This window comes from Brachyhypopomus gauderio, chromosome 11 (genome assembly GCF_052324685.1).
Source record: "Brachyhypopomus gauderio isolate BG-103 chromosome 11, BGAUD_0.2, whole genome shotgun sequence".
Taxonomy (NCBI): domain Eukaryota; kingdom Metazoa; phylum Chordata; class Actinopteri; order Gymnotiformes; family Hypopomidae; genus Brachyhypopomus; species Brachyhypopomus gauderio.
Window position 1 is genome coordinate 18,837,164 of NC_135221.1, and position 26,831 is coordinate 18,863,994.

Genomic DNA, 26,831 nt, shown 5'->3' on the forward strand with positions numbered 1-26,831 from the left:
TGATGGTAATGCGGTAACAAAGCTTAGGCCAGAGGCAGCAGAGAGGCAGAACCAGGTTTGGAGGAGGTTTGATGTGCAGGTGTCTTGGTGGTGTAACCACAGTCTCTGAGCCTCAGACACTCCTTACAGACAGACAAACAACCCACAAACAGTCCACAGTAGGCACAAAAACAAACAAGCTGCTATAAAACTTGAATTAAAACTCGAATAAGCAGGACCTAGCAAACAAGAAGGCGCTAAGCATGGACTAGCAATGGTTGGTACACAGAGGAGTCTGCACAGCATGTAATGAAGCCTAAAGCCCAGAGCTCTTATACAGAACTGAGAGACTTCACAAAAAGAACAGATGCACATGGGAGTTTATATGTGAACCAACGAGTGAATAAATCACCAGTAGCCTAAGTGTGAGAGAAATGAGGAGATGTCCATGGCGTACTCACATGACATAGCATGTCCCTACAGTTCCAGAAATCCCTGAGCTCCCTCTGAACTGCTGACATGAGCAGTGGAATTCAGTAGTGGAGTGTAAAACAAAACCATATTTTACCAAAGTGCGCATGAAATTTCTACTTGGAAAATCATGTATAAGATCACTCGTTCTCATTTTCAGTATGAACACTGTAAAGAACAGTGTGATGACATATGGACCTATTAAATATTTGCCTTACGCAGCTGAAAAGAAACATTGACAGCCACTCTGTAAGTGAGACCCAAGATCTTGCCAGGACGTCCACACTAACACTCTGTCCACACTTCCACTCTGTCCACACTTTTGTGCCCTTGTCATCAGCCTCGTTTATAGCAGCATGATAATGAGGCATAAATCATACTAATCGGTGACTTTTGTTTTTCAGTTCTTGCTACGTTCAGTTTATTACTTTATTATCTTATTACATCAACATTACCTTTATTACTAAATTGCAGAATGAAACTTTTAATGTTTAATCAAGTGTAAAAATGACTTTTGACTTAGTCGTTACTGGTTTTACATGGTGATAAACAGGCAGAAATTGTGCAGTGGGTGTCAATATTGCGGCAGCTGTGATAGTCAATAAGGTCCTTGAGCATATGTAATGACAGACTGGCCATTGGCAACGTTCGGTCTCATGAACACCTTGGAAGAAATAATAATCAATGTAAGGACCAAAATGGAACAGCTGCTTGGTGTTTCTAAGTGCTATGCATATGTACAGCAGCTATTGATGCATTAATGCGGCTCATGTCTATAGGTTAAAGGTCTATTGATATTATACAACACTCCATTTTTCTGCTTTGTTCTTCTTAAGAAATGATAAGGCAGGAACACTACTCTGGTATTCAAAAATCAAAGAATGTTTGAACTGACATCTCTGACTCCTTTTCCCACTTCTGTAGTAAGTTCAACTATATGGCCTTAACGTTATTCAAACCACAGTGTTAGAAGACAAAATCCTCCTTAGTGAGGAGATCAGTGATCTGCCTCATTAATAATTCACAAAACACCTTTTAAATGTTCTATTTCCCAAACAATTTGGTAGGAAAGCATGACAAAATCCCTTAGACTGCTGCATCACTTATAATTTGGAGTGCATTCCCCAGTCATGGCCTGGTGGTAGGGAACTGGTCTTGTGACCGGAGGGTCGTGGGTTCGATTCCCCAACCTGAGGCCATGACTGAGGTGCCCTTGAGCAAGGCACCTAACCCCAACTGCTCCCCGGGCACCGAGTTAGGGCTGGCCACCGCTCTGGGCACGTGTGATCCACAGCCCCCTAGTAATCACTAGTGTGTGTGTTCTAACTGCACAGATGGGTAAAAAGCCAAAGGACAAATTTCGATTGCGGTGAAAAATCACAATTTACTAAATATGGCACATTTACATCTGCCAATTGCCACCGATTGAGCAAACTATGTCACACATTCATGTGACAATTTCTATGAAACTCCTTTGCTTTAATACAAGTTGGGAGTCAACACAACTGCAAAAGCAGAGCAGTTTATTTTAACTTCTTAACTTTCTTAACTGTTCATTTTATTTTATTTTTTATTTTTTTCTCTTCATTTCAGCGGACAAAAGCTGTCTTTTGTGTGCTTATTACACAAAACAGTTTCAGGCGTGATGAAATGCAGATTTAGAGTGAACAGCAGTTCACACAGTGTGTTGCTTAGATGCTCAATGGAGTATTGGAGTATTACCTTGTGTTGCTATAATTTGAATGTTTCATTTATTCCTTCTTCTGCCCATGTCAGAGGTACCAGAAACCAGAATATTCCAGGTACCATTGCATCCTTTTTACCACTGTATTTGCTCTTTTATTTGTTTGCCCCTTGCTCTGTTCTCCCACCACTCAGACAGTGTGCCATACTGTCGGCCATCTCAGTGGAGTCCTCGCAACTCACCTGTGCGATTGTCTCCGCTCTGCCCCCAGTGCATGTCACAGCTGTTTGAGGTCCCTTGTCTAATTCTCAATGGCCCCTGCCTGACTCACAAGAATCCTGACAGCCATATGGCTGAATCTGAGGTGCATTATGGAAGAGGGGAAATGGACACTGGACCGACAAAAAGAATGAGAAGATGTTCCCAAGAATATTTTGGAAAGCAATAGAAAATCAGTGGGAGGTTACAATGATAAAGAAATTTGACATAGCACCACAATGACAGAAATATACTTTTGTGTGTGTGTGTGTGTGTGTGTGTGTGTGTGTGTGTGTGTGTGTGTACATTTATGAAATGGAAGACAAGGGAATGTCAAACCACTGACTAACCAGGCATCTATTTTATATATATAATTTTTTTCATTACTTTTGAAATATTTTCAGTATTTTCAATATTTATAGGTCAGTGTTGGACCTCCAACCATTTGCCTGCATAATTCTGAATAATAACGTTCATTTTGATATTTCGTTAAGGCAAAAATGTTCAAGTTATTCAAAATACAGTTGCAGGACAAGTGGCCTCCTTAGGCCAAAGTTTCACACACTTATACGCCATATGTAATGTGTGAGTGTATGACACAAATACAGAAAAATACAAAATGCATACACATACAAATACAGACACAAATACATAAAACACACACACATACAAATACAGGCACAAATGCAAATAAAAAACACATACAGATGCAGACACAGATACATACACATACAGACACAAATACATAAACACAATGACAATAGAGGACAGAATTATGAGGGCAATGGGTGAAACAGATTAACAGAGGTTTGGTTAACAAGGGGGTGTGGCAATGTTCAACAAACTCACAGGTTCATGGGGGGATGTGCAATTCTGTGACACTGAGAATTTTAACTGCCATTTTTGCATCATTAAAAAAACACTAGAGTCAGATGCAATTTGTTTTGCACAGATAGTTACCTTATGTCTGATTGGGAGGTGATGAGGCATGTGCTCAGTAGTAAGGTCCATAGTAACACTGTAACACTGGTAGTGTATAGATATAAACACCTCCCTATATATATATATAGGGAGGTGTTTATATCTATACACTACCAAAGGTAAAAATCTTACTTTTTTAATCATTGATGCTGGGTTCCAATTTATAATGTTCCGTTTTAGCCCTTTTACTTTAATTGCCCTGTGAGCCGAAAAACAGCAATATTTCTATTGCTGTGCAGCACCTGTGTGACTCAACCCTGTCCTGAATCATGTTTACATATGCCACACTCCCAAACCCCCACCCCCCTTCCCCCGCCCCCGCCCCCAATCACTGCTGAAGGTCAGACTCCTTTATAAATACAGCTAATAACTCATTATTATACACTATCTACAGCAAGCATAATATAGCCTGCAGATTGCATTAATGACATACCATAGGGAAATTACTGTCAGCACCATGCTTGCTGTTGGAGCTAATAAAGTTTCAAACTGAGACACTGCTTGATCCCATCTGCCAGAACTTGGCTGTTAGCAGTGCATAATTCTTACACATTATTACAGAGGTGACAGTGTTACAGAGATGAGGAAATTATGCAACTGTTGATACGAACACTGCGAAAACATCGTAATGGTCTACCATACCTGTGACGGGCAGGTGTGAGCAACAAAAAGGAAGCGATCACGCCAAGTCTCAGGGAAAAAGGGTGGTTTAATATAAAGTGTGCAAACCTAAAACCCGTGCAATAGATCCAAATTAAGGATATAATGACCAGCGGTCAACTGGTACAAAGACAAGACATATATAGACAGACAAACGACCATTAGGTGGGAACGGATCACGGGCTCCGCCCACCTGAGGGGCGTACACGACGTCACAAAACAACAACAACACAGCCGCTGTGGACAGAGGCGGCCGGTAGGGGGCCGCCTCACCGTGACAGACCCCCCCACCAAGCCGCACTCCCCTCCACTGGGTGTGTGGCACACAGCGGCTGCACAACAACACGAAGGGGCAGGAAGGCAAGGACAGGCAGGGACACCTCCTGTAGTCCACGAGCTGAAACACAAAACACATAACATTAGTCAGCTCACCTCCCTGGGCGGGACCCTGGACCGACTGGGCCGTCAACAAGACAAAACCACGCCCCGGTCGGTCACAGGGCCCTCACGCCCTAACCGGCCTTAAGCCGCATAGCCCCACAGGTGCGAGGACGGCGGGCCTCGGCTCCTTGTCCGTCCGGGGTGTATGTGTGTGCAGGTTACCTCCCTGGGGCGTGGCTACCTCACCTCCAGGACCCCGTGGAAGGGTCTCCGTCCTGTGCAGGAGCTCTTCAGACCGGAGCCCCATGGTCCCCAAACATCCGGGGGCCCCAGCCCTCTAGGGAGGGGCTCTTTCCAACCGGGCTCCGGTCACCCCACAACATAAGGGGGCTCCTGCCAGCTGGAGACCCCCACAAGGTCCAGGAATGCCACGATTCAACGCCAGGGAGAAGCACCTGCACATAAAACACAAATGCACACACACCCACACACACCAACACAGAACACAAACGCGCACTACCCTGATCCCCCCTCCAAGGGGGAGGGGTCTCCATCCTAACTCAGGAGAACCCCCCACTTACCTGGTCAGGGCCTCCCTCGGGAGCGACGCCCTCCGTGCCACACCCCATGGCACGGGACCACAGCCGGTCCCCCCCCAAACACACATTCAGGGGGAGGAGCATGCGTGGAATTACACGCAAACATTAGACAACACGTTAGGACACAACATGCACACAAAGACTCGACAAACAGAACTTAGTGCGCAGACACTGAACGAACGGGACCGATACTTGCGTGCACTACACATAAACGACGGTGACGCGCCGCTCAGAGTCGCAGTCGCTCCCCACATAAAACACATGACACACGGGGAGCGAGGCGACAGTGACGAGCGGCGACCGCGTCACACACACAAAACACTTAACATATAACAAACGCGCACGCACACAGATCCTCACGTCCGTTCACCTGGACACACTAACACCACACAAGACGAAGAGCTTACCAGGGAGACTGCCTTGGTCCTCGCCGTGCCACAAACAACACGAGCACGGCGGAGCTCTTCCAACAAACAAACGACAAACACGAAGAGTTTTTTCCCAGGGCAGACAGCCCTGGTCCTCGCCGTGCCACAGACAACACAAAAGCACGGCGGAACTCTTCACAAAACACCACGCAGACAAACACTTACCACGAGACTTGACCACGAACGAAGGAGAAAGAAAAAGAGACTCGGCGGCTTCCGAAGGGTGGCTGGTCATTCTGTGACGGGCAGGTGTGAGCAACAAAAAGGAAGCGATCACGCCAAGTCTCAGGGAAAAAGGGTGGTTTAATATAAAGTGTGCAAACCTAAAACCCGTGCAATAGATCCAAATTAAGGATATAATGACCAGCGGTCAACTGGTACAAAGACAAGTCATATATAGACAGACAAACGACCATTAGGTGGGAACGGATCACGGGCTCCGCCCACCTGAGGGGCGTACACGACGTCACAAAACAACAACAACACAGCCGCTGTGGACAGAGGCGGCCGGTAGGGGGCCGCCTCACCGTGACAATACCGAACCTAAAACATTGTTTAACTCTGAGTTCATGTTCTACTGAAAGGCAAATATTGCAATCCGCATATGAGTTACATGCACATATAGTATCTTTTCCTTATCCCAAATGCACAAAGTTTTGTAGTAAAGATTTACAGGGTGGGATGTACTTAAAAATACTTTTTAACCGAATCCTTACTTACTATACTCTAGATGAATTTGAGTAATTTGGGACACAGGCTAACAGTGGATACTCACGTGCTTTGTTTTTGCATTGCTACTGTTGATTTGGGCTAAGATAGTGTGTTTAAAGTGAATCCTCAGCGGGGTAGCGTGGGTCTGCTCGGCATTAAGTTCTCCTGCCTGGGAAACAGCTCCATGTCAGTGTAATTGCATTGTCTTCTTCAGAAATGTAATTAGGGCCAAAAAGGATTTGTTCATGTTTTCCATTCAGCGTGGCAGTTAAAATCAGGAAGCCGTCCACAGTGCATTGACATGCTCCATTTGCAAATACATATTTAGCGGCTCACTCAAGCCTAATAATTTATTCTTCAGCAAGATCTCTCCCTAGTACCTCATTTAGTTAAAGACCCAGGGAACATAATGTGTGTTAAAAATGTTTATAGGATAGTAAATTAGAGTATTATATTACACATTCAGCGAATACATTTTTTAAATGACACAAAAACATAAGCTCTGGTAAAAGGCAACCAGACTGATTCTTCTGTCCTAGCTATGAACTATGGTGAATGGGGAGATCACCCATGAGTATATGACCCTGCTGATGAGGGCTCCTGGTCCCTCAGCATACAGGTCAGACTCATTTACAGGCACTGATGACAGCATGGTCACTTCAGTGGATGGGAGAAATTGCATTGCAAAATAACTTCTAGCACCTTCAGGTTTTCTTGACATCCCAAAGACACAAATGGCACTGTACAACTTTTTAATGCTTTTTCTGGCTAGATGGCTTCCACTCACTAGCTAGGTTGTGTAGTCTTGAGGAGGGTGAAAAAGCAGAAATACAGTGTGTGGGAGGGGCATCAGCTCTCTGACTATGGAGAGTAATGATTACATAAGCTTTACATGACCTAAGAATGACCCACTATACACAGGAAGAGGAGCAATTCTGGTTAAATACATTGTTCAGTTATTGAACTTTGGAATGGTATTCAAAGGACACACTTTGTGTATGTTCATTGTGTGCCCAAAAGAGCAACATTAACCTAATTATGAAGAAAAAACAGATTAAGGTTTTTCTTGTGTTTAGTTTGGTGTCAGTTGTCGTTTTACTTAATATAGATTAGATAATAGTGTTTATAGATTATAGTCAGACTGATGTGCTGTAACTTTAAGGTGATAAACAAAGATGTTTTGAGGAAAACTTAGATATAGTGAGCCTATGCTCATATTGTGTTTCATTTGTTTTGATGTTCTGACTCCATTTCAAAGCTTCAACATTTTCCTCAAACAAAATTTGAAATAGCATTTTTTATACAGTAACATATAAACTATATATGTGGAATGCATGAATGCATTTGGTTGTTTACATTTCTAACTTATTTACTGGTCAACAGCGATTTGTCATCCTGCAAAATATCTGTTTCCTCTTGTGTTTTTGTGTACTGAATCCAAATTCCAAATATGTTTTCAGAATTTCACCCATAGATTTTCCTTGGTACTGATTTTGGGAAGTCAGTACCAAGGAAAGTGGATCCTATCTTGGCAGATTACTGCCGAATTGAAGAGGTATGTTCCTCAGACCAAATACAGGCACAAGTCATGCATCGTGCATTTGAGAAATAGGCTTGTACATACGGTAATAACTACCTTATGAATAAGTGATTCATAAATTGTACATTAATCACTTAAAAGCCAAATGTGATCAAATATTTCTAATAACAGCATAAGAAGTATTACGTCCAATTATATTAGTTTTGGAAGCAAAAAAGTTCACATTCTTTGCCCACTGTAACGTGAGCTCATAATGTACTGTAAACATTATTTGTTTATGTAGACATGGAATAGTTCTGTATGTCTGATAGTTGAGCAAACAGATTCACATTTCTTATGCATATAGTTATGATAAGAAATTTGCTCTTTCCTTGGAGGATATGTAAACATGTTTTGCACTCATAATTTGTGACCCAGAGCCATGGTGAATAAAAATAACAAAATTTGATTTATACTAGTTATTATTATTATTATTATGGCTTTGTGGATCAATTGGCAAAATCTTATTTTGATCTAAATCAGATTCAGGATCTTAAACAACAAAATGCAGAGGGAATAAAAGTGCTCGGAGCCATGCACTTCCACTAAGCCCTCTAATTATCCTGACAACTTTAAGATTAGTCCTCATGAAATAAATGCGGGTAGCAATTAGCATCTGCTTTCTTTGCTTCCTTCAGAAATCCACCAGCGTGTGCTTTTATCTTCGCTTTGGTAAAAGAGTGCGTGGATGAAAGAAAGATGCCTCGCTGTCTCCCCCACTGAGGCATCATGGGAGGACTCGCAATGTTGCTAATTCCCCGCTTGCTCCAAAAGATGCTAAGATCATTTACAGGAGATCAGGGTCATCAGCCCAGTGGAAACGCCTTGATCGTCTAAATGGTGGGGAAATACTGAAGTAATACAAATCAAGGCTGAATTGAAAATTATACCCAGCTGGAAAAGAACCTGACAAACTAGGGTGGCACATAGATATTCCTAGAAAAGAAATGTTAAAAACTTTAAAAAAATGAAGTAAATATGCTTAACACACCTACTGTACCATAATAACGTGTAACCAGATAAAATATTTTCTGTGTTTAGTGATAATATTTTGTGGTTAGTATTCTTATAATGTAGCCAAGTCAGTGCAAATAAATTGTAATTATTTGCAAGTTATTGGCGACTGACTGACTGAAACTATGAGTGAACTAGTAATGTGAATTTGGAATAGATGCAATATATCCTACTGGCCACACTTAGATTACTGTTGGTAGTACATTAAGGGCAAACATGGATCAATATGTTTTTGTTATCTTGCAAAACGTTTCAAAGTCGTCAGACTAGATGGGTACATCACTATGAAGGATCTGTGGAAGAATCAAACTTTGGGTTCCTTTCTTAATGTTATTAGAGAAGCATGTCAATATCTAATCAGCTCAGACACTACAGCAACTAACTCTCCATAGCCTGTTTGATTTAGGGAAAATACCACATAAAATGGAGTTTGTAAGCAGAAGTTGCATTACCAGGCGGGATTCTTCAATACTAATAAAATTCTTACACGTAACAACAAAAAAATTCAATAACAACATTGTGCCAGTCCTCATTTAAAATATACCTTTAAATTTAAAATAGAAAATCACTGATGTTAGTTACTACAGTGTTGCTGCTCTGACACAGTGATACAGGAAGGGGTATCAGTGCTCATCTCACTCTTTTGAGCTGCCTTGTCTTCGGCGGGTTGTCTTCTGAAGGTCTGGCCCCTCCCCCCAGCCCTCAACTCTCAATAGGCTGAAAGAAACACACTTGGCTGCACTTTTCTTTGTTTTTTTTTCTGGGGAATGCACATCTTGTATTGATCTGCTTGTGTATGAGGAATTGGAGTAAACCCAAGAGTGCCTTTTAAAAAAAAAACGTGTTCAATTTTTGTGGCCCCGCAAATGCATAGCATTGTTTGATTTTTAGGTCACACTGATTGATTTTTCTAAGTCTGACCCATATTGTCCTACGATGATGAACACTGAATATTGTAAACATTAAATGGGTTGTGATAAAGCCCAGCCCACTAAATGGTTGGGTTAAACACATTTGAAGAGCTTAGCAAAACGTCTTTGTGTATTTGTGGTAGATATTTGTTATGACCACTCTGTATGCTTGTTTCTGCAGGAATGCCCCTCAGCTTGGACTGCAAAGCTTTCTTTGGCTATAGTGGAGAGTCCCGGCCAATAATCTACTGGATGAAGGGGGACAAATTCGTAGAAGAATTGGAAGGACACGTCAGAGAGAGTGAAGTCAGGTAATAATCATTTTAAAACATAGAGAACAGTGTTTTAATGTGGATAATGGCAGTGCATTATGACTGAATGACTGTATGACTGAATATATGTAGTTTTGTATGGATGTGCATGGATGTGCATTTATATGTATCTCATTTATTAAACAAGAATACATTCCATAAAAAGGCCTATATAACATGTCCAAGAGCCTGACAAAAACATTTTTAAAATGTTTAGTGTGATCTATAATATCAAGCTACTCTTCAAACTACTAGAGGTAGCATATATGGGTTTTATGTGTGATGGAAATCGTGTCTTCTTGATGGCAGTTTCTTGTATATGGATCCTCTCGGAAATAAGACAGTTCTGCCTTCGGTATGCCTGATGCATATTTAGAACCAGACTAAGTGATTGAGCAGCACCTCTTCACAGAAACCCACTACTTTTCTGGATTCAGGATAAGATAACTAGGGTTTGCCATGCTCTGAAGACCTATTATGCCACTATTGGCATCTTAATACTGTGCAAAATAAAAAAAAATTAAAAAAGTTTATTTTAGCTGATGATATAAAAAAACAAAATGAAAACTTTCTGGTCCAGACTTTTTAAATCAAAGGTACAATTTTGCTGCTAATACTTGTAAAATGTTATTAAGGGTCATTTCAGTCTCGCTTGATTCCCTGGTAGTGTTTTGATATGGCACGCATCTCTGTCTCAAACTATCTGTCATTGTTTTTGGATCCGAGTAAGACTAGGTAATGTCTTTTTGGCTTGATGGCTGCTACCAGGTACAAGGAACAGTGGTGAGGGAGAGGGTGTAACCCAGTCCCTGAGGAGCGGCGTTGACGCTGACGTTGCTCGCCCCACACGCTGGGAGTGAGCTGCCGGGCCTTGGCCCTCCTACGGCGGAGGAGACGCGGCCGCCTCTCAGCCCGCCAGGAGTGTCCTTGTTGTTTGTTGTTGTCATGAATGGCGGCGCTTGTGCGAGAGAAGCCTGCGGCCCATCTTCATGCAGCCCCCGTCCGCCTGCCCCCCTTCGCCCACACGTGGCCCTGAGCGAAACGCAGAGAACTCGGAGCTGCTGCGGGTTGCAACCTCCCCCGGTCCCCACAGTCCACACGCGTGTGAATGGCATCTGTCTGCTGGCTGGTGTCGTTCCCCCGGATCGGATCTGTTGGACGTAAAGTTTGCTTGGCAGCGGTCTTGGTATGTCCCGTTTACACGGCGTCGACGGCACGCTCATGGCACTGGAGTCCCGTGCGTGGCCGCACGTTCTGAAATAGTGGGTGGAGGGCTGAGTGTTTTTAGTCTGTGGCATCGTGGCGTTTGTGCACACCCGTCTACTAGCGTGGACAATTTGCAGTTTGTCTGAGGTTTTAATGAGACTATGCACAGGCTGATGATGATGTTGTTTTCATATATGACTCCTTTCATAGTCCAAGATTGCTTTACTCGGGTAGCATAAAAATCCATGAATAAAATAAAATATAAAATATACACAATAATGTGTGTGTATGTACATTATAAATATCATTCAGGAAGCATTAAAAGGAAAACACGCAAAGCTAATACCAAGACAGACAGAAATGACGGACAATGACTCGGGGGTCATTAGTGTATTGTGCAGGAGAGTAAGCCCAGGGGGTGTGTGACTGTAGCGACACTGTGTTTGTGCTTGTTTGAGTGGACATAGCCACAACATGCCCTCTTCCTCTGTTCAGTTATGGCAAAAGTAAGACAAAGGCAGCAACTTTGGATGTGAAAATCTTCTGTTTTGTTAAAGATGGAGGAAGGCATAGTGCTCTGGGTCCTGCATGGGCAAAGTCAGGCAATGTAATATGCCCACAATGTCGTTGCAGATTAGAGAGATGGATGTATTTACATGTGTAAAACTTTGTACATTTAATCTAAATCGACCTCCTAAAATAAGGGTGGATTTGGTTTTAGTCACTTCTTTAAAGCATCTTGGGTGCATTTGTACCTCCATTTTGATGTCATCCATCCTAAGATGCTTGAAATGACCAGGTGTATATGGAGTCTAAGCTCTTAGTTCTTTGGACGGTTGGCATACGAGGATCAAAATTTCACTCTCCCTCTTGATGTGCAAGCAATCAAGGACCAGAGGCACTTCTTGAAGATGAGTAAAGAATGTGTTTCTGGATCACATCTTTATACTGGCAGCACCAGTAATACTGCATGCTTTTGAAGGGCTTTGCTGTTCAGCTTGGATGTACTGTGTTATATAATGAATATATGCTTCTGATATTTCACTTGTGTTACCCATATGTTGACTGTATCGTAATTGTGGGTTAACTCCTGGCCTTCTGGTATTTGTAGTCTAATGTTTGTGTGCTTTGGTGTTGGATTTAGGTCACAGCAGTTTTTTTCTAGCAGAAATTCAGTGGTGCAGGTTTCCTATAATCACGACTTCTCACAATGTCCATGTTGTACAAGTGGAAGTTCAACTTGCACCACATTTACAGACTTGCATTAGAACTCAATTTCTTGAAATTTTGTTCCTTTGCTAAAAACGCTGCAAAAAATCAGCTGCTGGATTCAGCGTAGTACATCATATTTCATAACACTACGTTAATGTCAGACCCAGCCAAAGGGACACACCCACACACACATGCCCCCTCTCACAGCCCCTCCCACACCCGCAATCACCAGCTTATTAGCCTCACCTAACGCACCTGTCCCTTGTTCACTTTTCATTATCTCTCTCTACTTAGGCCCACAGGTAATCTCCAGCGCTACGCATTTCGCCTTCACTCTACCAAGAAGCCCCGAGAGAGCGGAAGAGTGCTTTCAGCTAAAAGTTGGTATCAATTTGTCCGGTCCCCTTTATGGCTATATGCCCAGCAGGCCATAATAAAATATAGGATGTTAATTATTTAAAGTATTCTGAATAAAAGCGTACTGAAGTGCGTTCTGGAGTGGTTGTGGAGTGACGGCAGGATGAAGGATTTGGTGTGCCCCTCAACATCACTGTGGATGCCTGTTGTTCCGCTAATGACAGAAATGCGTTAAAGGAGAGAGTAACCTTAGAACAAAGGCTGTGCTGTTTTTGAAACGAGGCGTGCTTTGAGCTCATTCGGAGCGGCACGGGTCAGACTAGTGATGCAAGATCCTATGACCCAGTTTTCTACTGGTGACTGCAGACTAATGCTGTCTGTTCTAGGGAGCGAGGAAAGGAATGAGACCCGACGATAGACAGGACGAATGAGAAATACTGACTGAAAGAAACAGGAGCACACGTTTGAGTCCTGGACGTACGTGTGTGTGTGTGTGTGTGTGTGTGTGTGTGTGTGTGTGTGTGTGTGTGTGTGTGTGTGTGTGTGTGTGTGTATGGGAGCCACACTGGTAATTGGAGCCACTGTGGGTGTGTGTTAAGGATAAGGGCAAATATACATTCAATATAGCAAGCCTTGTCTTTAAGTATGTCTGTGCATGCAAACTATTGACTGCTTGTTATCCAAGGAGAGAAATAAATTTCAGTGCAAGGAATAAAGAGGAAAAAACAGCTGTTGAAGGATGGACATTATTCCTTTGTATCTTCAGTAAAACGCACCTCCTATTGAGGTCCACTCTCTTACATCTTGTTTTTCTGCCAAGCGGGTCTAAACACACTAACATACACCCAAGTATGCACGTGCACACACACACACACACACACACACACACACACACTCCGTCAGCCCAGCTAACACCACAGCTAATTACTCTGCCACCGATGGCAAGCACATCCTCTAAATAGAGACGTGAAGAACCTAGCTGCCACGCTGTGTCACCACCCCCGCTCCCTCCCCGTCCACGGATCCCCCCTTCCTCTCCTGCCCAAAGCCCCCATTCAGTCCCACTGGGCATGCAACCTTATTTCACACCTGATATTAGCTTGATATCTGGCTGGTGTGGAGAAAATTGGGTATTGCTTTGATTAATGTATCAAAAACCAGCCCTCCCATTTCACAATTACACTGCAGATGTAAGACAGCACGGCACTTTAATGATTTTTTGTAAATTCGAAATCATTTCAGTAGTAATGATTGTGCATTCATGCAAACAAACATCGCCAGTCTGTTTTCACCTTGATTGGCAAAGGGACTCTTTCTCTCTGTCCATCTGTCCCATCTGGCTGTCTGTCTGTCTATCTGACATATTTGTTTCTGTCAGTCTTAGCAGGACTGTTTCACAGTGTCTCTTCTGTCGTTCTTTATTTCGTCCTCCTTCCTATCTTTCCTCCCACCTCTATCTTCCATTTTTACTCAACAATTTCCATACTAGCAAATGTCCATTAAATACACGTTTGTAGTCAGTTGTGAGATCCTAAGCTACCTTATAGATATAAAACAGTGTGTGTGTGCTTCCTTTCACTTTTTCCCTCAGAAACTGGGCAGTATGTTTAGCTACATCTAAACTGTGACAGCCATGTGCACCATGTAACATAGTTGGTCGTGCCACGCACAGCCATCAGTTTGTAACCATGGTGATATGGTGATAGAGTCCAGTTGACTGCCTGATGCTGTATCAGCTTATGACTGACATTACCATCAAATGCATTAAAGGTATTTTGATTGTCTAACTTTCAATTATTCATAGTTGCAGAGTTGCATTTGATTCTTATTTCGCTGTTTCAGTGGCTGAGCTGCTGTCTGATTGGTGTCTATTTCTTCCATTCTCAAATAATCAGCTGTAAAATTGTAAAGTCCAAGTACGTATATAAAAATCAAACTTGATTTGTTCAGTTGTCTAAAGATTTGTGCTCATTCTGGAAATTCAAATGAGCTTGCCATACCAAGGGTTAAAGGTTTAGCCCTCACATTAACTTCATATCTGTGGTCCAACTGACTTGATGGAAGTGAACATCATGGAAAGCACAAGGCTAATGTGTGCAGTATTCTAGAGGGTTTTGGATTTTTTTACATTCATTCCTCACCAAAATAACATCCTAAACTTTCCAGAAATCTCAGTCCACTCCTAATGAGCAAGCACAGTGTCAAGGAAAAAACCTCTGGGATGCCACAAGAGAGAAACCATTAGAGAGGACAACATGCAAAAAGGGAACCTGTCTGCCTCCAATTCACAACAGATAATGAGGTCATAGTCAGAGATTTACATAGATAAATGACATAAAATCACTCCTGATTATGTTGGACATGTAGGATGCTAGGAATATGAGAATTTTAACATGAGCAGCCTACAAGACAGATACAGACCAAGAAGCAAGCTTGGCATTTGTAATAACTTAACAGGCTTGGCTCGCTTGTACTAAAACCTGATGAGAGTTTTTTTTTCCTGTCACTGGTACCAAGATTTTTAGTAATGGCCCTGACAAGAGTCCATGAGATCAGTGTTGGTCATGTTCTCTCTGAGTGGGAGGGATGGACTAGACTCCCTCTCTCAGACATCACGCTGGACTGTGCAGGGCATTTGTAAGGCCACATATACAGATTTAGGCAGATGGTGCTGATTTCCAGATGTGTGTAGTCATGACAACAGACCTATGCATTAGTAATGAAGCATCTTTGCGCTCAGCAATTTTGATAGTGGAGACCGATATTTGTTCTGCTAAAACTACTATGAATATAATAATAATGAAAAGTAATCCAACCTTTTATTATAGGGTTAATTTAGCTAAGAATGATGCCTGTTGTGGCATTGGCCTGAGACCAAAACCTTTATATATAAACCTTTATATATATTCCTGTTTTGATTTTGCTTTAATATATATATATAAATCAAAATCAAAACCCCATTTATTCAAGGTATCTGATAAACCTGGAGCTAGTGGAGATAATCCAGGTTTCTAATTTCTATCCTCAAGCCATCACACTTTGCAAACAAATGGCTCCAAAATCCTACTTTATTTAGCATGGGTTGTGCTAGCTCATGACGTTCTGTTTTATAAAATAAGATAAACTATCTTGGAAGGACATACCTCAAAACGATCTCTAAGCTTTGCCTTGTAAGACACTTGCAATAACTACATACAAATTAGCTTGTATCAACTTGGAGTTCAATTCTGTTGGTTCCTCCTGTAAATGGATTAACTGTTCCAAGGAGCACACAGTGTGTGCAGTGCCACAAATCCACAGAAACATGCGTTGGGTCTGTGAGACAGCATCAGATATAACTCAAAACAAAGACAAGAAGTGAGATTTATGAGATGGCTTTTGTTCTCATTGCCAGAAGTAAAACTGATATTGTTTTCCACCTCTAGTGTCGTGGCAAGAGCTTTGTTATTCTAAACTCGCAGATTATAGCCATAAAATGTCCATGTCCATGATTTAAAGAGCTTATTTCGGAATAATGTTCAGCTCAGCTGGCTTTTCAATCATTGAAATGCATGTATTTGTTCTATGGTCAACAGTTTGTTTATTTCCACTGGGGAGAAAAAGCAGGTGTTAGTGAGTCCCTCGTATGTGCTGGCCATGCATATGTACAACATGGCCCTGGTTATAAGAAGTGAAAGATGTGCAATGCCAAAAATTGAGTGTATGAGTATATGTTTCAGGTTAAAGGTGTAAACAACACGTGCTGATCCTGTATGGTGTGCTGTGTGCAGACTCACCAGAGAGTACTTGGGAGAGAAGGAGGTGGAGTTGAGTCTAACCTTCGATGCTGTGGAAGAAACTGACTTGGGCAACTACACCTGCACCGTGGAGAACCATATCGGGCGTGGGCGTGGAAGTGTCCTCCTTCAGAAGAAAGGTAAAGCTTGCGAAAACCTAATCCTATTACAATGTGTGGGTCTGCTGACTTTTTTCTTCTATTCAAAGATCTTGTAAGCATGGTAAGAGAACTAATGTAGGCCCGTGAGGCTTGGCCTTGTTGTGTTGAAAGTGTCTAAATTCACAAAGAGCATGCACTCTTGAGTGAGAGTCACAAAGGACAAAAGCAATTCAGTGCAATCAAAATAAATTAATGTTGTATGACTTTGAATAAAGGCATCAGCACCAGGCCCACTCTGGCCTTGTGGACTCCTCCCAAGGAGCTGCTGTGACCCACTTTGGTAGAAAAACAATTATTCAGTCCCATCATATAGCCATTAACATCAGGAGGCAAAAATTTATGATTATCTTTACCCTGAAAACAGGAGCCGATGGATCTTTGACCTTGAGTAATAATTTTTCAGTAGAAATACTGCAAGAGTTTGATCCGAGGGCACCCCGTAAAGAGGTAGTCACGCAAAATTAATAACCAGTCAGGTTTTTAAACTCCTGAGTCAGAAATGGCGTCCAGTGTAAAAACTGCGCCAAATCAAATTATGTGGATCAAAAACAGAAATTCCATACCGGATCGGTCGAGGCCCGGGTTAACAACGACCGCCACTGGTGCTGTTGTCCAGCAGGGCATTAGCAGAAATTGGACTACTGTTGGGACAAGGAGGAGGAGGAGAGGGGGGAAGAGGGTTCTGAAGATGAAGGAGAGGAGGCAGAGCAGGAGGGTGGAGGTTAGAGTTGGTACGTTGAATGTGGGCTCTATGACAAGTAAAGGGAGAGAGTTCGCTGATGAGATGGAGAGGAGGAAGATAGATATACTGTGTGTACAGGAGACCAAGTGGAAGGAGAGCAAGGCCAGGAGCATTGGTGGTGGCTTCAAACTCTTCTATCATGGTGTAGACAGGAAGATAAATGGAGTAGGGGTAATGTTGAAGGATGGAACAGTGGTGATGAGGAGGTGTTGGGTAGATATGTTGTTAATGTAAGGAATACAGAAGGACAAATGGTGGTAGATTTTGCTAAAAGGATAAAGATGGCTGTAGTTAACACTTACTTTAAGAAAAAGGAAGAGCACAGGGTAACGTATAAGAGTGGGGGAAGATGCACACAGGTCTCTGTAGGAGACAAAATCTGAAAGAGGTTAGTGATTGTAAGGTGTTACCAGGGGAGAGTGTAGCTAAACAGCATAGGATAGTGATATGTAGGATGGTTTTGGGGGTGAAGAAGAGGAAGAGAGTGAGAGCGGAACCTAAGATCAGGTGGTGGAAGTTAAAGGATGAGGACTGTGAGGGATGAGGTGAGGTAGGTATTGGGTAATGGTGGTGGTGTTCTGGATACCTGGGATGAGACTTCAAATGCAGTGAGGGATGTGGCTAGGAAGGTACTTGGTGTGACCTCAGGACAGAGGAAGATAGACAAGGAGTTGTGGTGGTGGAATGAGGAAGTTCAGGAAAGTTTGAGAGGAAAGCGGTTGGCTAAAAAGAATTGGGATTTTCAGTGAGATGAAGAAAGTAGACAGAGGTACAAGGAGATGTGTTGTAAGGCAAAGAGAGCAGTGGCAGAAGCTAAAGAGAAGGTATATAGCAAGCTGTATGAGAAGTTGGACACTAAGGAAGGGGGAAAGGATCTGTACAGATTGGCCAGACAGAGAAACCGTGATGGGCAGAATGTGCAGCAGGTTAGGATGATAAAGGATAAAGATGGAAATGTGTTGTCTGGTGAGGAGAGTGTCTTGGGAAGGTGAAAGGAGTATTTTGAGGAACTGTTGAATCAAGAGAATGAAAGGGAAAGAAGGTTAGAAGAGGTAGAGGTTGTGAATCAGGAAGTGCCCCAGGTGAGCAAGGAGGAAGTAAGGGCTGCAATTCGGAGAATGAATTGTGGTAAGGCAGTTGGACCTGATGATATTGCAGTGGAGGCATGGAAATGTTTGGGAGAGACAGCAGTGGAGTTTTTGACTGGGTTATTTAACAGAATCTTGGAAGGTCAGAAGATGCCTGAGGAGCAGCTCCGTCGACGGGGGGGGGGGGGGGGACAACCGGGTCTGTTGTCCAGGGCCAGGGGGGCCCATCAAAGAGCCCAGCAATTTATTTTTTAGTCTATAATTTTTAAATAATCTTGAAATCTTTCATTAATATAAAATTCTGTACTCAAAATAAGCTCAATGGCTAAAATATATACGTTTTTTACCTATATGCATATTTTCCATTAAGTGCATACACCCCCGCCTCCCACTGGAAAATGGTTTGATCCAGCACCGACCGTAGCCGGCTGGTACCCACTAGTGATGGGATTTTCGGCTCTATTTTGAGATGCGGCTCTAATGGCTCTTCTTACTGTGGAGAGCCGGCTCTTTCGGCTCCCAAACGGCTCCCCATATATATTTTTTACATTATTAATTAATTAATAGCTTAATACTAATTTTATAACATTTTGTTTCATTATTGACATTGTTAAGCACTTGTGATGAGTAAAAATGCTGCATAACAATGCTTTATAAATAAAACTTTTATTATAACCAATTATTAAATGATCACAAAATAGTACCAAAATAGAACGCAATACAGCTTGGTCAATTGCCTGCCGTTTCCACAAAAAAAGTGGAGATAACTTTTTTTCAGTGTTTTCCCACCACATTATTAACTGAAATCTGCGTGTGATTGGTCAGATGTGTTGAACACACGCTTGACATGCGGGCAGTGGAGACATTCTTTGCAGTGTTGTCCGAAACGATATGTGGTAGTATAAAGAAACACCCCTCAAACACAGGGGAAGGAACATTTACCTGACGAATGTTGCATTGTGTTCCAGGTTTGAAAAGTGCTAAAGTAGGCTAAAGTACTTGAAAATGCTTGAAAATGTAACTGTATTTTGTTTCACAAAAATAGCTGTCTGACTGAATCGATGTGATATAAAAAGCCCAATTGTTTCGAATCATTTCGAGTATATGTATAAATATTTAACTTAAGTTTAAGGTGCTGGGAAATATTGAAAATGGACCTTGAAAGTGACGTTCAAGTGCTTGAATTCCACCTTGTAAAGGTGTATGAACCCGGCATACATAACTTTGTTCATTGCGCTGAAGAGGTGCACGACCTTGCTTCGCACTGGGGTCCTCACGCAGGGGCGGAGCCACCGCGATTGCGTCATTTTCGGCGCACGGACCCTCGCGCTGGTCGCGACGCGCCAGGTATAAACTGGCACAAACTGAGGAAATAAACTCTCCGCTCTCTACCACTGGCAGAAGCAGAGCAATAGGCGCAAGGAGAGGGAGAGACAGTGAGGCACCGAAGGACAAATAAAAACGATGTTGGAAAAAACTGTGGCACTTGCAGAGCACAAGCGCAATACTGAAGGAAAAAGCGGCTCCCAAATAGGATCCTAAAACGGCTCCCATTGCAGAGCCGGTTCCAATCGTTCACTTCAAAGAGCCGGCTCTTAGAACCGGATCGTTCGCGAACGACACATCACTAGTACCCACACAACAGCGGGAAATACAGTGGTGGATAGTTATCTGGAGCGCAGAAAAGAAAGGAAAACATTTACCTGACGAATTTTAAAGTTGCATTGTGTTCCAGGTTTGAAAAGTGCTGGAATTTAGGCTAACGTACTTGAAAATGCTTGAAATTGTAACTACTTCGTTTCACAACAAATAGCTGTCTGACTGAACAGTTCTCGTGAAGACGTTAAGATTGGGCGTTTTGAAAATAAACAACCATTAAATAATGTGATAAAAGCAAATTATTTCGAATCATTTCGAGTGTATGTATAAATATTTAACTTAATTAAGTTTAACGTGCTGGAAAATATTGAAATGGACCTTGAAAGTGACGTACAAGTGCGTTAATTCCACCTTATAAAGGTGTATGAACCCTGCAAACATGACTTTGTTCATTGCGCTGAAGCGCGGCGCGCGAAGTTACAAAATTCGATTGGTGCACGACCTCGCGAATCGACAGCGCATGAAGCCTGGTTTATACTTGACGCGCCGTCCGCGCGGCGAAAATGACGTAACCGCTGTGGCTCCGCCCGTGTCTCTCGCGCACGGGCGGTGCCACTGCGATTACGTCATTTTCGCGCGAACCCTCGCGCCGCGTCAAGTATAAACCAGTCAGCTGTCAGAAACAGCTTTGATGTGTGGCTATATTATATACTATATGACCTAACACATGGGGGGGGGGGTTGGGGGGCACACATGAAACTTTCTTGTCCCGGGCCCTAGCAAGACTGTCAACGGGCCTGCTGAGGAGTGGATACGAAGCATAATGGTGCCGATTTTCAAGAATACGTTCAGAGCTGTAGTAATTAGAGGGGAATAAAGTTGATCAGTCACAGCCTGAAAATCTGGGAAAGAGTAATGGAAGCTAGGCTTAGAGGAGAGGTAGAGATCTGTGAGCAGCAGTATGGTTTCATGCCAGCTAAGTGCACCACTAAGCTAAGTGCTATGTTTGCTTTGAGAGTGTTAATGGAGAAGTATAGGGAAGGACAGAAGGAGTTACATTGTGTGTTTGTTGACTTAGAGAAAGCTTATGATAGAGTACCGAGACAGGAGCTGTGGTATTGTATGAGGAAGTCAGGAGTAGCAGAAAAGTATGTGAGGGTAGTGCAGGATATCTATGCGAACATTGTGACAGCAGTGAGATATGCGGTAGGAATAACAGATGGGTTTAAAGTGGGGGTAGGACTACATCAGGGATCAGCCCTGAGTCCCTTCCTGTTCACAATTGTCATGGACAGACTGACGGACGAGGTTAGGCAGGAGTCCCCTTGGACTATGATGTTTGCTGATGACATTGTGATTTGTAGTGAGAGTAGGGAGCAGGTGGAGGTGAGCTTGGAAAGATGGAGATATGTTTTGGAGAGCAGGGGAATGAAAGTGAGCAGGAGTAAAACAGAGTACATGTGTGTGAATGAGAGGGCACACGGTGGACAGGTCCAGTTACAAGGAGTTGATTTGGTGAAGGTTGATGAGTTTACCTACTTAGGGTCGAGGGTACAGAGTAATGGAGGAAGTGAAAGAGAGGTAAAGAAGAGTGCAGGCAGGGTGGTGTGGATGGCATAAAGTGTCTGGGGTGATCTGTGATAGAAGGGTGTCGGCTAGAATGAAAGGAAAGATCTATAGGACAGTAGTGAGGCCTGCTATGTTGTATGGACTGGAGACAGTGGCACTGACAAAGAGACAGGTGAGGGAGATGGAGGTGTCTGAGAAGAAGATGTTGAGATTCTCATTTGGAGTGACGAGGAAGGATAGGATCAGAAATGAGTTTATTAGAGGATCAGCACATGTAGCATGTTTTGAAGATAAAGTTAGAGAAGCAAGATTGAGATGGTTTGGACAATGTACAGAGGAGGGAGGAGAGGTATATTGGTAGGAGGGTCTTGAGGATGGAACTTCCAGGCAAGAGGAGGAGAGGTAGACCTATGAGGAGGTTTATGGATGCAGGGATAGAGGATATGAGAGTGGCTGGTGTGTCAGTGAAGGACACTCAGGACAGGGCCAGATGGAGGAGTTTGATCCGCTGTGGCAACCCCTAAACGGGAATTGCCAAAAGAAGAAGAAGAAGAAGTCACTAATACACTGGGCTAAGGTCTGTCTACAATGTCACAGTCTTTACTACAGAATTCCAAAGTGATTGGTCAATGTATGTAGTAAGAATGCGATAAATCCTACCTCATCACATATTATGAGGTTATTTCCTAGAAGGAAACATGTTTTCATTCCCCAAATGTGAACGCACATGCCATAAACGTGCCTCTGTTTTTCAAGGTAATATTGTCACCAGGAATATGAAGCCGTGTCCCCTGGGCTTACTTATTCAGCCACTAATGCAACTTCACCTGCCACTCAGTCCAAGTCTGCTTCACATTATTTCATAACATATTTTGAAAGAAGTTTGTAGTATCAGGTAGACTGCTCTGTTAATACAGTTACTTCATTTCTTAGAAAAGATGAAAGAGGCATTAAACAGTTTAAATGCAGTGACTCAGACTCTAATGTATCTAAGATGTCATGTTATAAGTAACATAAGTATTGGTTTGAATTGCTTTTTCAAGCATACAAGCAGCAAACATAAGCCCAAAGCACCAAACACAGATCAGATAAGGTGTAGGAAGGGCATATTTTATTTAAGGCAATGTTTTGGGGGGCAAATGTGTTTTGTATGAAATCTCTATTGCATTATTGTTAGGGGATTAATAAACTTTGCGTGTCCATATTCCCAGTTATAGGTGAGCATAAATCTTGAAATGAAAAAAAAAATAAACGTAAAGGACAGTGAGACAGCATTTGTTGCGGATGCAATAACTACACTTAGCCTGCGAGGCCTAACCCCAACGTGTCCATCCATCATCAGCCTGTGGGGCTGCTCCGCTTTTGCCATGCGCTGCTATCGGGACTCCGGGGCTCCTGACTTCAGTCTCCTTTTCGTAAAGTGCACTGCATGCTTGATTGGGTATAAATGAGGATATGGACCCGGATGAGCCAAAGCCTTCCATGTTGAACCTCCGGTTGTCATTGGTTACCTTAGCGCTGTGATTTGAGTCATTGTACAGTGGCACAATGAGCAGTAGATTTGATATGATTTTACAGAGGCAGACTTGCTAATTTTGTATTCTTTCAGTGTTTAGAATGGAGCCCTGATGGTAGATCATCATTGCACTGTGATTTAGTGATCCTTTTTCTAAGTATTACAAAAGAATATGTGTAATACCATTGCTGATTCTGACTGGTTCTAACATAATACATAATGCATGCATCATTTTCTTTAAGGAGTCCAATAACCTGCTGTTCTTTCCAGGACAGTTGTTGGGTCCTGCGTGATGCCTACTGATTCTGAAGTAGATGTCCAAGACAAAAGCAGTTCACATTTAGTTTTATGTGTGCTGTTTTGGTGCGGCTCTTAGAAGCAGTCTAAAATTTAAACCAAAGGTATGTGCTCTGCTTGCTAAACACAAGCTTACTGTCCCACTGACAGTTTTTGAAAAAGAGACACAACTGAAAAGCAGCTGCACGTCACAACTGTAAAACATGTACGTTTTGTCTTCACTGCACCAGTTCTTACAGAGCTTAGCGTTAGCGGCTGTGTGGGAGTTAATAAAATGCTTCTTCACTTTGAGGGCACATAACAGGTCAGCAAACCTGGGCTTGTTGGCAGTGCAACATTAGAGTCGTAAGCCCAGGATGGTAGAGGCTAGCCCGTCCTGTACGTTTTATTGAAGCTAACATTTCTAACTTTATATCTCTATCTTCAGGGTGTGGAGGCTCAGAAAATAGTTGCCATTGCTCTTTGAATTGTGCATAGTCAAAAAGAAGTTAAATTGGACAGATGAAATAAGATGAAGTGTGAATGTACGTCTGGATGACACTGACCCACATCGCAATGCTAAAACAAACAGGAGCATCAGCTGAGAGTTACAATGGGATGCTAAATGGAGTGTGACAGACACAGAAAGAGAGAAAGCGCAGAGACACGGAGAAAGGGGAAAGTAATTAATTTTGATTCATTAAACATGAATTTATTTTCACCATCTCTGCCAGCTTATTTAAATGTTGTTCAGTATTAATACTGACACCCCCCTTGACATTTGGCACTTAATGTACAGAAACGAATAATGTTCCCCGAGGTCCAGGATTCTCTTGGTTTCTGGTGTCATTCCAGGTGTCTTGTATCTTTATGCCAGACCCATAGCGACCTCTACTGGTTAATAAAAAATGACAACTAAAGAACAGCTGAGCTTTACAGAGCACATAAGGGTATGTGCAATGATTTACAATATAATACACTTTGTTGAAATCATTATACACTTGCCTCAAAAGCCACCTCACACTGGCCTAATGCATACATTTTGTACTGTAATATTAACACTGTTTTTCAGAGTAATTTTCTGAAGTTGAGAAAATTGTCATGAATTACTGTGCATTCATTTTAAAACTGAAGTAGCATATTTGACATTCCAAGAATTCATTGTAAGGCTAAGCACCCTGCTTCATTTGTTCAAAAATGTTACTCACAAAATGACATCTAAGAGTAAAAAAAAGACCAATAAAGCTTACAGAGACCAATGAAGCCAGAATACATTTTGTTCTCACTGAAATGAGAATATGGTTTTGATATGGATATGAACTGGATTATAAACGTTTCATCAGAAGAAGGCAGCACGTGACTAAAATGGGAGGAGTCACGCCCTGCTGGACTGCGTGCGGTACAGTATAGGATGAGCACACGGAGGTGCACAACCATCAATATCAATTCACTAGCTGTTAAATTACCTAAATGAACTGTAATTGAAGGTCAATGGTTAACTGATTGGCCACTGCCCCCTGTAAAGGCAAACAGCTGACCATGGTCACAGAGACTAACAGCTGACCATGGTCACAGACACAGCAGTGGCCTGAGGCTCAGGGAATCTGTAAACTGTTAGATTGTAATTCATATGACCAAGGGAAACAAGTTCAGTGCAGCTGTCAACCAGGATAATTCCGACGCCATTTTCCATCAACTTTAATTCACACATTCATTCTGACAGATTTGTACAACTAATGACCACAGTGGAGTGTTTCATTTTGTGGAGCAGCAGGTCTCTCTTGTACAAGTCTAGAACATGAAGAGAAGATTTTACATAGACAGTATTAATGTGGTTGTATGAAGAGTTCCTGCATGGAGTCCACAGAGTTTGTACATCAGCATCATGTACTTCAGCATCATAAAAAAATTTCCTGTTTATAATTTTAAAAGCATAAATCATAAGATACAAGTCTTGCTTGTTCAGCTTAAAACTACTTTTACTTTTTTACTTCTTAATTTTCACTATGAACATATTGACACATACAGTATGTCTATTCAAACAGACTGAGATTCAGACTCCAGGGGTTAAAAACTAAATCCGTGGGCCAGTATCTCTCTAACCGCAGAACCACCTCTGCTCCACATACAGGTAACCCTGTAAACAAACTGAGCTGTGTGGCTTAGCAAAACCAAGCACTTCTTCCACAAGGAAATGAATCATTTCCATGTCCTCCCTGCCTGCACACAAATTCCACATCTTCTCGTCTAAATGTCTGGCTCTCTTAAGGTTTCTTGAAAATGAATCGTGTCATTTCAAATGTCAAAAAAACATCAACAGCCAGGCCGGGCTTTCAAAGTGCTGCCACCGGGCCCTGGATCCTTCTTATGCAGTCAAATATACAAATCACAGCCAGAGTATGAAATGATGCCACTCAATTTTTGCAACAGATAATTTAATGATGTTCCAACATGAAACCCTTAAGACAATTAGTTTAAAACATAATAATGAGTGCATTTTTGATATTAAGGGTTCATGGGGTGTAATCAAGATGTGGCATACTGTCATCACCTTAAAGGTGGGTGGGTTGTATGCTTATTTCACAGATAATTAAATTTTATAATTGATGCCATGTGCACTATATCACCTAAGGCACTACAGTATGCCATTGACAAGTGACAAACGCATTCTGTACTGTATGACAGATGCGGCTGTATGTGAGAAATGATACTGCTATCACAGGGGCTGAGTGAAGCAGAGATTAATGGCTCATTTTAGTAAGTGACAGTACAGCAAACATGAACGATTACAGCTAGTCAAGGAGTTTTGAGGTCCCCTCCACAGACACCCATATTTCTTCCATCTGTTTCAGGAATCTATTTTCCTTCCCATCATCTCTCTCTCTCTCTTTCTCTCTCTCTCTCTCTCTCTCTCTCTCTCTCTCTCTCTCTCTCTCTCTCTCTCTCTCTCTCTTATTGTGCAGTATGGGTCTTCAGTTGTCAAAGTAATGTAGACTCAAGATGCCAAACTTCTAAATATGCTTTATAAGAGGAAAATCTCAAAGTTTGTAAATACTCTTTTGTTATTCTTAGCTTTTCTCTACCTTGATGAAATTTGTAGCATCCACTCCAGACACGACGGAATTGGATAATCACAGTTTTGAGCAGAAGTAGTTTAGTACAATCGAGTGCATTAGATGTGGTGTAGAACGGTATTCTGCAGCAGACCGGAGTTCCAGTGTCGGGGTTAGTGACCACTGTAGCTCAATACAGATCACATTTTCTGTCTTTCTATAACACAGTTAAAAGCTTTTATAAATAGCAAGAAAAGTGGTTATAGAAAGACGTTACTTTCAAGCGATCTGGAAAAGGGGTTGAAAAGG

At 42.3% G+C, this 26,831-nt stretch overlaps 1 protein-coding gene across 1 annotated transcript in view; it reads left to right on the plus strand.

The window, feature by feature from the left end:
• Positions 1-26,831, plus strand: part of il1rapl2 (interleukin 1 receptor accessory protein-like 2) — a 230,393-nt gene that overhangs the window by 197,938 nt on the left and 5,624 nt on the right. The window contains exons 7-8 of the mRNA XM_077022550.1: positions 9,838-9,967; positions 16,513-16,658. Of these exons, the coding sequence (XP_076878665.1) occupies positions 9,838-9,967; positions 16,513-16,658 (276 nt within the window). The remainder of the gene's footprint in view (positions 1-9,837; positions 9,968-16,512; positions 16,659-26,831) is intronic.